General features: G+C 48.8%; 2 protein-coding genes across 2 annotated transcripts in view; both read left to right on the forward strand.

The window, feature by feature from the left end:
• Positions 1 to 4,596, forward strand: part of cdk15 (cyclin-dependent kinase 15) — an 8,138-nt gene extending 3,542 nt beyond the window's left edge. The window contains 8 exon segments of the mRNA XM_019860802.1: positions 157 to 323; positions 419 to 542; positions 626 to 746; positions 1,835 to 1,928; positions 2,039 to 2,102; positions 2,752 to 2,800; positions 3,849 to 3,991; positions 4,063 to 4,596. Coding sequence (XP_019716361.1) covers positions 157 to 323; positions 419 to 542; positions 626 to 746; positions 1,835 to 1,928; positions 2,039 to 2,102; positions 2,752 to 2,800; positions 3,849 to 3,991; positions 4,063 to 4,175 — 875 coding nt within the window. The 3' untranslated portion in view covers positions 4,176 to 4,596.
• Positions 4,597 to 8,391: 3,795 nt separating this feature from the next.
• On the forward strand, positions 8,392 to 10,226 carry LOC109510414 (frizzled-7-like). The gene has a single exon (XM_019860721.1). The coding sequence runs from the start codon at positions 8,492 to 8,494 to the stop codon at positions 10,148 to 10,150; it is 1,659 nt and encodes a 552-aa protein (XP_019716280.1). The 5' UTR covers positions 8,392 to 8,491; the 3' UTR covers positions 10,151 to 10,226.
• Positions 10,227 to 10,584: the final 358 nt, after the last annotated feature.

The raw sequence follows: 10,584 nt of genomic DNA on the forward strand, positions 1-10,584 counted from the left end.
ACCCGCTGCCCCCAACCACCTCCGGTCCCTCTGGCAGATCCAGTGTGTGCCAGTGTCACACTGTCGAATTCTGTGATTCATTGACAAAGTGACAATAGAACACTTCTTCTGTGTGTGTGTGTGTGTGTGTGTGTGTGTGTGCGTGTCCGCGCGCAGCTTCACTGCTCAAAGGCCTGAAGCACGCCAACATCGTCCTGTTGCACGACATCGTTCACGCCAGAGACTCGCTCACCTTCGTCTTTGAATATGTGGTGAGACGCCCTCGCGCGTAGCGGAGGTGGCGGCGGCCCGCACCGGGGGGGGGGGGGGGGATTTCAAAACGAGCGTGAGTCGAGTTTCCCAACAATGAGGGATTCTCGTGAGCATTTTAAACACGTCCGCCGGTGTCGATTGTACTCAAGGGATCTTCCCCTCGTAGATCTTCATGTTCCAGCTGCTGCGCGGTCTCACCTTCATCCACGAACGTCGGATCCTCCATCGAGACCTGAAGCCTCAGAACCTGCTCATCAGCTACTTGGGAGAGCTCAAACTGGCCGATTTCGGTTGGTTCCGACGGGTGGGCCGCACCCGCCGCGCGTCATGTTGCCGTGACGAGACCGACCCACTTTTTTGGTTGCGCGTGCAGGTCTGGCCCGTTCCAAATCTGTCCCCTGTCAGAGTTTCTCCTCAGATGTGGTGACGTTGTGGTACCGCCCTCCCGACGTCCTGCTTGGATCGACAGATTATTCGACGGCTCTGGATATCTGGTGAGTTCCGGCTTTGGGTCAACGGTCAGGACAACAATGAGATCGGGAACATTTGAAATACAGTCAAACCTCGGTTTTCGAACGTCTGTGTTCTCCACCAAATCGGTTTTCGACCAAAAATTTTGAGTTTTTTACGCCTCGGATTACGACCGAAAATCGGTTCTCGACCAAACTGAGCGCACTTGAATGCGCCACTTGACTCCTCTCGCCTTCCTTACACGAGGAAGTGACGCTTGCCCGTGTAGCGTTCCTTTGTGAGCAGACGTGTTCAAAAAAGATTTTTTTTAAATTTTTTTTAAAAAGAGCGTGGTTTCGGTTTTCGAACAGCCTTCTGGAACGGATTCTGGTCGAAATCATCGGTATGACTGTACTTTGAAGTGCGTTTGGGGCAGAGGTGGTTGAATTGAGTTGGACTGAAAATCCAACCATCCAACCATCCATCCATTTTCTGACCCGCTTCATCCTCACAAGGGTCGCGGGGCATGGTGGAGCCTCTCCCAGCCATCTTCGGGCAGTAGGCGGGGGACACCCTGAACCGGTTGCCAGCCAATCGCAGTAGACGGAAAGTCTTAATATGAAAATAACTCTCTTTTTAATTTGACACACTTTTTAATTTGGACAAATCTATACTCGGCGGCCCGGTGGTCAACTCGTTAGCATGTCAACCTCACAGTGCGGAGGTGCAGGGTTCCGATTCAGGCTCTGGCCTTCCTCTGGAGAGTTTGCATGTTCTCCCTGCATGGGTTTTCTCCGGGTACTGCGGTTTCCTCCCACATTCCAAAAACATGCACGGCAGGCTGATTGAACACTCCAAATTATCCCTCGGTGTGAGTGTGAGCGATGGTTGTTCGTCTTTGTGTGCCCTGCGATTGGCTGGCAACCGGTTCAGGGTGTCCCCCGCCTACTGCCCGAAGACGGCTGGGATAGGAGGCTCCAGCGCCCCTCGCGACTTTTATGAGGCTAAACAAATTTGAAAATGGATGGATGGATGAAATCTATACTGTTGGTCAGTCTTGCTTGAAACGTGAACTTCAAGACCCGAGCCTCCTGACTTGCCATATTTGGAACTGGCTTCCACATGTGTCCAGGGGTGCCGGTTGCATCTTTGTGGAGATGCTGCAAGGGGCTCCGGCATTCCCGGGAGTCACTGACGTGTTTGACCAGCTGCAGCAAATCTTTCTGGTTGGAGCAACAAACATTTGAACTGAAATTAGTTTTTTCTAATAAAATAAAGAAATGATTTTTATTCGCACCGGCACACATGAGTCCTTCACACCTTTGCGTCTCTGCAGGTGCTTGGAATCCCATCGGAGGATACCTGGCCCGGAGTTACTCGGCTGCCCAACTATCACTCAGGTCAGTCTCGTCTTGTCGCACCCAATGGCCGTGTGGCCTGTAATCACGGGTGGGTTGATTTGTTTCTGTGATGCAGCAACATGTCCGCCATGTTTGATGTGGCGGATTTGCAGCTGAACTAATAGAAGTAAATGGACCGTACTTCATGAAACGCAGTTCTACAAAGGGGCACAAAATCAATGCCATTTTTTCACACACACACACACACACACACACACACACACACACACACACACACACACACACACACACACACACACACACACACTAAAAACAAATTGCAATTCTCAATGTAATGATGATGCTGATGATGTAAATGTTTTCAATTGGGGAAAAAAGGACCAAGCCCCACAAATAATAATAGAATAATATGATTAACAAATAAAAATAATGAATAGACGCACCTGAAAACCCGGACTCACCCCCACTTACCCATTTTAAAATAGCACAGCCACCTTATGCAGCATATATGCAGATGCATATGTGCTTATATCTTATATTTTATATTGCATTCATTTTTAAATTTATTTTGTGCATGCAAATACTTTGTTTTTCTACTTGATTGCTTCTGTAAATTGCGAATGTCTCCATTGTGAGACAAATAAATGTTTTTGTTTTTTTTTTTGTGTCATTGTTGTTGTTGTTCCAGACTGGTCCCTTCCCTCCAAGCTGAAGCCAATTCGCTGTGTGTGGAAAAGGTGAGAAAGCAAAAGAAACGCTTTCAACTCGGGCACCGGTATCATCTTATTTTCTCATGAATCACTAAATGCTGTTTAGTAGGTTTAGGCAGGAGGCTCACGGCAGGCGTGGCTGACAGATCGCTATTCTGTGCGAATGCCGCGTTTGGGATACGACGGCGTGTGAACTTCCGCTTGCGAGGCGAGTTCATAGCGAGAACAGTGACAGCATCAAACTCTTCAAATTCGCCGACTCTTTGGAATGACATGAAGTTACTGTCAATGACGTAATACCCTTCTAATCGCTCCAAGTGTCGGCGGGGCACACCTCGACGGACAACCGTTAGCACTCACAGTCACACCTCGGGACAATTTAGAGCAGGGGTATCAAACATGTTTTTTGTCGCGGGCCGCTTTGGAGTTTCGTCTTCCCTCGGTGGGCCGTTGAGACAATGAAACCGAATAAATGTTTAATCGTCACGTCGTACGCAACAAATTGATGGATGACTTGTTTTGAAATCAGTCAACTGTTTGTTTGCGGTTTGTCCAATTCTTGTTCAAGTGAGCGTGACCCGGATAACGAAAATGTTGCAAAATCTCAACATTATTGACAATTTGACCATTCGGAACTCATTTTAGCAAAGCATCATGAAAGTTGACACACATGATTTGCATTTGCGGGCCATGTAAAATGACGTGGCGGGCCGGATCTGGCCCCCGTGCCTTGAGTTCGACACCCATGATTTAGAGTGCTCCATTCATCTGCCGTGCATGTTTTGTCATATATTTTCAAATATCATCACGATAATAACCGAACTGCTGAACTCCGTTTTTGCCCATGTCAGAGTTTTGCAGGAAATAACTCTCGATTGTCCGGTGCAGACTTGGGAAACAAATGACTCTTCGGGTTAGCCATTTCTGTTATGAACGTAACGAAATACGACTCTATGAAAGATGACATTTTTTGACACATGAGAAATGCCTCTCCGGTTTTTGTTTTGAATTCATCACTTTAGTAACGAAGAGAATGTGAGTAGAAGAAACGTGATTTCACCTTGATCTGCATCAGGTTGAGTCGACTGCCATGCAAAACCGAAGACCTGGTTCAGAGAATGCTGACGCTTGCGCCCGCCGACCGGATCCCGGCGTCAGAAGCCCTCCTGCACTCCTATTTTAACACCTTACCGCCGCCCGTCATGCACCTGAGGGACAGTAAGAGCCCATCCCATCATGCACCTCACCGTCATTTCGCATCCCGCATCCCATCCCTTGTCTTTTCCCAGCCGTGTCCATCTTCAAGGTGCCCGGCGTCCATCTGGAGACGGAGTTCCGCGACACCTTCGCTCCCGGCGGCCGAGTCAGACCTTCACTTTTGCCTGTCGCCAAATTTTGGTGACATCAGGGCAGCGGTGGAATTTTGGGATTGATTTTTGTAACTTCTACTCAAGTTTGGGTTCATTATTTTGACCCAGCGGATTGGATTGAAGATTGGATTTGGGCGGGCTGAAGATCTGAAAAGCTGGTCGCCATTTTGAAGTGAAGCACTGAAGTTGAAGTCAATGAACTGAAAAGAGCTCGGCCGTGTGACTCATGCGAGTGACTCGCTGTGGTGACTCCCGGCGGAGGGGGGAGTTGTTTCGTCTTAGAAACGGTTGAGAATAAAATACGTTTAACCGAAGCTATACTGATCACCTGGTAACCTTTTTTTTTTTTTTTTTTTTTTTTTTTTTTGGATGGCTCTAACTCATCAGTATGGATGTTTTTTTTAGACGCTGTTGAATGAAAATCTCGACCCGATCTCCAGGGCCAAATCCTCAACCCAAATATAACACAGCGTTAGCGTCGTTGAGTCATGACATTGCAAACACAATCAGGGGTGCAACAAACGTAGACAGGCAGTGTAACAGGACTCCGAGGTGTATGTTCATTGTACTTTGCAAATAATTACTAATAATATTACAGCTGACTCACTTAGCTGTGAAGTTATTGTTCGTGTGTCTGTCTGTGGCACACATGCCATTTTACAGGTTAGGGTTAGGGGTTAGGTTCGTGTGAGAGGTTAGGGGTTAGGGTTGAGGTTAGGGTTAGGGTTATGGTTGGGATTAGGGGTGAGGGGTAGGGCTGGACATTAGGTGTTCGGGTTAAGGTTAGAGTTGGGGTTAGGGTTCGGGTGAGGGTTCGGTTTCAGGGATTAGGGCAGGGGTCGGGAACCTTTTTGACTAAAAGAGCCATGAAAGCTCTCTCTCACACACACACACACACACACACACACACACACACACACACACACAAACAGAAGGAGACAGAGACCGATGTCAAATTTGATCCAGAATGGCCTCAGTGTAGGCAAACTTTCAAGATTTCTAGTTTTGTGAATGACATTTGACAAGATAAATGTCAAAATTGGTTCAAATAACTGACCCAAACAGTTGTAAGACTTCAACTCAACTGTATTTGTCGAGCACTTTCAAACAGCCATCGCTGCACACAAAGTGCTGAAGGTGGAGCAACTAGCATATACAACAGTAAAGCAAAGCAACAAATCAGTATCAAAGACGCTCGAGAGCACCAAACAGTCTAACTAAGATCATCATTTGGGTCATGCCGAGTCAAATGCCAAAGAATACAAGTGAGTTTTGAGGCGGGTTTTAAAGATGGGCAGCGAGGAGGCTTCAAGGAGAAATGACGGTGACAGCTTTTCCAAACGTTTTCCAAACTCAAAGGGAAAAGTTCTGTTGGATGCGAGAAGCTGCCGAGAATAACGACTGGCATAATTTATTTCACCGTTTGCTCTCTGGGCGTCTGTTAGCATCTCTTAACAGCCGCTCAAGTGCGTCCCCCCCGAGAGGCGTCATGAATAATGAATGTCATTTTCATGGAAATTAAACCCTGTTGGATATCGCTGTGCCGCCGTGTTGATTACAAACCAAATCTGTCACAAGTGTGAGCAAAAGAAGGTGGGCAGAGTGAGAAAGGAGGTTGTCAGAAAAATAGGCGCCATTCATACAAACACATTCGTTTGGATACTTTTCTCGAGATTCGAAGATACAAATAAACCATTTGTGATTCAAAGAATGTCACATTAAATATTTGTCGCTTAGCTACACTTTTGGGTTTTTTTGTTTTTTCTGTTTTTTTTTTTTTTTTTAAATGTTGAGATGAGATTTGGCTGCTGTCAAATGCAGGGCCGGATCTATTCCATGAGACAGAGGGCAGTTGGCCACCCCAAAAAACTGGGAAAAATCCTCAACTATTTGCCTTCACACCTTGAACGGAAAACTGATGGAATTAACTAGACAAAAGAAACAACGCGCAATTGCACCTCTTGATTGACTTTGCCGTGTTTCAAAAATTTGACAGTGGCCCTTTCATCCTTCCATTTTTATGTTTGCGGTTCTCAAATGAAAAAGTTTGCACACCCCTGCTACAGTTGGTGTATGGCACATGTACTTTTTCCAGTTACGCTCGCGACGCAACTTTGTTTTGTACTTTGTACGCGTTTGTCACGCTATGTACAACAAGAAACGTTTTTTTTTTCTCCTAGTTTGTTTCTTTTGTTTGTTATGACGTGAAAACTTGGCGGCGATGTCAAACAAACGCGCGCCTCGCAAAAAAGTTGTTTTCCTGGCATGAGTCGATTTGTGAACACATTACCATTTGTTTGATTCTTTTGATTGACACGAAGTGGCACAAAGTTCGGAAAGATAAAAGAGGGAGAAGCTTTGTGTGAATATTTTACCGCGTGTTTGTTTTTCGGCGAATCTCTGATCTTTGTCCGTTGAGCGAAGATTCATTCGCGACGCTCAAACGACGTCGACATAAATAAACATTAGCCTTTGATTTTTGCCCTCTGCAGATTGTGCCGATTGACAAGTTTGATGACAATCATTTTCATCTTCCTCTTATTTTTGGATTCGGTGGCGTGTGTTGTAAACAACTGCAATCGAAAACTTTATTCATTTATTTTTTGACGAGCGATTTTGGTTGAATCTGAAAATGCCGCGAAGAATGTATCAGTGAAAATTCGGTCAAAGATCATTTTTCGTTCTTTTTAGGTCAGGGAACGTCTTTGCGTCAGTTGACGGTGAAGGGATGAGGAGGACTTTTATTCTTGGGTTTGTGTTCCGCATTTTCCCGGCACTCTGAAAGGCTTCACGTCTGAAGGGGGCCCCCGGCTGGAACTTTCTCGGTCTTGGTTTCACGCCTCGGAGCATCTTTGTCTTCAGTGCTCTTGCCCCTGTCTTGTTGTATCTCACCGATGCCATTTGGCGACCTTTCGACTGACCTGCAGCCGGAGCTCAATCGGCCAAGCTGTCCCGGAGTTCATCGGACCTCTTTTTTATGCCTTGTCTTTGAATGGGATTGGATTACCGTATTTTCCACACTAAAAGGCGCACTTGATTATGAGGGGCACCTTCAATGAATGGCCCATTTTGTAATTTTTTTCATATTTTGGATGCGCTGCATTATAAGACACAATGCATCCACTAGATGGAGAAACACCAACAGAACGATCAGATGTCAGTAAAATGTATTTAATAAAGCAGTGACACGGTTCACTTAACCAACAGCAAGTTATAATATTGACTTGTTGACGTTGAACTCGCTTGCCGCTGCTCTATTTCCGTGTTCAACTGCGAAACCGATCGCCTTGAGTTTGAACTCTGCATTGTAAGCATGTCTCGAGCAAGGAGCCATTTTGGGGGTCAAAATATTACCGTAATGACCATACACAAGGCGCATCGGATTTTAAGGCGCGCGCGCTGGGAGCTTTAAAGAAAATGGAAGGCTTTTCGGTGCGCCTTTTAGTGCGGAAAATACGGTAAATTGGTGATAACATCGCTTCAACCCGGCAACAAGTCCCGGTTTTTGTTTTTGTTTTTTGTTTTTTTTTTTTTCCATGGGATAAATTGGATCTCTGGACAAAGCAAACTCTGAATGCCAAATGGCGATTGAGCTTGTCGAGCTGTTCATTTTTGTGCTGCAGAGAAGTTGAATGTCGGCGCTACTTGCTGACTGGCACGTATTGAACCGTCCATTGGATAATTTCTCACAAAAGTTCACAAATGATAATGTGCAGGAAAAAAAAAAAAAAGAAATCCCAACTATTAAATCGATTGAAATTAAACTTTTAGTGTCCACATGAAGAACCTTAATCCGACCTGATTTTTGGGAGTTGGATTAAAATGACTAATTTACTAAATGAATATTCTAAACACAATTACCATGAATGAAATAGCCCGAAACTTTCACTGTGGGCAGAACAGCCTCCCTCTCCTCTTTTTCAGACTCTTCTCCAAATTGTCTCTCTCTCTTCCTTTGTTGTCCGCTTTCTGGTTGTTGATTTTCGCCGGCTTTTGTGTTGCTCTGGGGAGGTTTTAAATCGGTGACCTTCGCATGGGCGCCCGGCCAGTGCTTCCGTCAAACTCATCTGCACAACAATTAAAAGCTCACAACCCCCCCACAACCCCATGCCGGAGCAGTGGGGGGGGGGCACCTGGAAACAGACCACCAAGCTTGAGTCTCACGGAGGGTGAAGAAAACCAAAAAAGGTTCACGGTGAGCGACAAAGACAACTTTGCATCTGAAAGCGCTTTGAGACGCTCAGCGTACACGCGTGCGGCGTGACGGAAAGACTTCTCCGGGAAAACGCGGCGGCGACGAGTCGGTCGGCCGGGCTACTTTTCCCTCGGTTGGGTGGATCGGACCCCCATGGCGACGCGGAGGACGTGGCCCCGTCGGTGGCTGAGCTACACTTTTCTCTTGCTCATCCCGCCGGGCTGGGCTCAAGAACGGAAGAGCTTTTCTCTCCCGCAACACGGATTTTGTCAGTCCGTCTCCATCCCGCTTTGCACCGACATCGCCTACAACCAGACCATCATGCCCAACCTGCTCGGCCACGCCAGCCAAGAAGACGCCGGGCTGGAGGTTCACCAGTTCTACCCGCTGGTCAAAGTCCAGTGCTCGCCGGACCTCAAGTTCTTCCTGTGTTCCATGTACGCGCCGGTGTGCACGGTTCTGGAGCGGGCCATCCCCCCTTGCCGGACTTTATGCGAACGGGCTCGGCGGGGCTGCGAGGCGCTGATGAATAAATTTGGCTTTCAGTGGCCCGAGAGGCTGCGCTGCGAGAACTTCCCGGTCCACGGCGCCGGAGAGATCTGCGTGGGTCAGAACGCGTCCGACGGTAACGGCCCCACCACGCCGGCGCCGACGGCGGACCTCGCCCGGCCGTTGAACTTTGCGTCGCGGGGCTCCGGCGACCCGATCTTCTCCTGCCCGCCGCAGCTGGAGGTGCCCGCCTACCTCCGCTACCGCTTCCTCGGTGCCGAGGACTGCGGCGCCCCCTGCGAGGTCTCGGCGCCTTACGGACTGATGTACTTCGGGGAGGAGGAGCTGAAGTTCGGTCGGCGGTGGGTCGCCGTCTGGGCGGGCCTCTGTTGCATCAGCACGCTCTTCACCGTCCTCACGTACGCGATGGACGCCCAGCGCTTTTGCTACCCGGAAAGACCGGTGGTCTTTCTCTCCGCTTGCTACTTGATGGTGGCGCTGGCGTACGTCGCCGGTTTCCTGCTTGAGGACAAAGTCGTCTGCGTGGACAAGTTCAAGGCGGACGGTTACAAGATGGTGATTCAGGGCACCGAGAAGGAGGGCTGCGCCGCGCTCTTCGTGGCGGCCTACTTCTTCGGCATGTCCAGCTCCATCTGGTGGGTCATCCTGTCGCTCACCTGGTTCCTGTCGGCGGGCTTGAAGTGGGGGCACGAGGCCATCGAGGCCAACTCGCGCTACTTCCACCTGGTGGCCTGGAGCGTGCCGGCGTTGAAAACCGTCATCGTCCTGGCGACGGGCCGGGTGGAGGGAGACCTTCTGACCGGCGTCTGCTACGTGGGCGTGTACGACGTGGACGCCCTGCGGGGCTTCGTGCTGGCTCCGCAACTCGTCTACCTTGTGCTCGGCACTTCCTTTCTCCTGGCTGGCTTCGTGTCTCTCTTCCGCATCCGCACCGTCATGAAGCTCGGCGGTACGGAGACGGCCAAGCTGGAGAAGCTGATGGCGCGGATCGGCGCGTTCGGCCTGCTGTACACCCTCCCCGCCGCCGCCGTGGTGGCCTGCCACTTCTACGAGCAGGCGCTGCGTCCGCGCTGGGAGCAGACGTGGCGCATGCAGACCTGCAAACGCTTGGCGGTGCCGTGCCCGGCGGGAAACTTTGCTCCGCTGACGCCGGACTTCACCGTGTTTATGATCAAGTACCTGATGACCATGATCGTCGGGATTACGTCGGGTTTCTGGATCTGGTCCAGGAAGACCGTGCAGTCCTGGCGCCGCTTCTACAAGAGACTGAGCGGCTCCGAGCCGGCCGATACCACAATTTAGCGATTTTTCGGGGGTCGGCCCTGATGTTTCTGCATGGAGAAACACTATCTGATTTACTTTGAGCTATTTATTGATCTCTACAGTGAAACATAGAGATGGAAAATGAGAACACTCGCAAGCAGCGACGGTCTCGCATCGAGACGCTGGCACGGAGACAAAACGGGACAGCGCTACAGCCGTTGTTGTGACTTTTGGCTTGCACTGGAAAACCACCACAACCATTTCTTTACATTGTCCCTTTATTATATATATTTTCACAATCGTACAGGGTTGTTTGTCTTTATTTGTTTTTAAATGCGCCCGAAACGTATAAATGACTTTCCATTTCATTTTAATGCAGCGTGCTGCTTTGATATATGACTCAAGTGAATCATGAGTCGGCTCACGGAACAAATTAAACTCCGGGTCAAAGTGTGGAATCGAAAGTCGATCGG

This window comes from Hippocampus comes, unplaced genomic scaffold (assembly GCF_001891065.2).
Source record: "Hippocampus comes isolate QL1 unplaced genomic scaffold, H_comes_QL1_v1.1 scaffold56, whole genome shotgun sequence".
Taxonomy (NCBI): Eukaryota; Metazoa; Chordata; class Actinopteri; order Syngnathiformes; family Syngnathidae; genus Hippocampus; species Hippocampus comes.

Bases quoted from the DNA above. Each gene is read 5' to 3' on its own strand.
- LOC109510414 (XM_019860721.1), top strand. From the start codon at position 8,492: ATGGCGACGCGGAGGACGTGGCCCCGTCGGTGGCTGAGCTACACTTTT.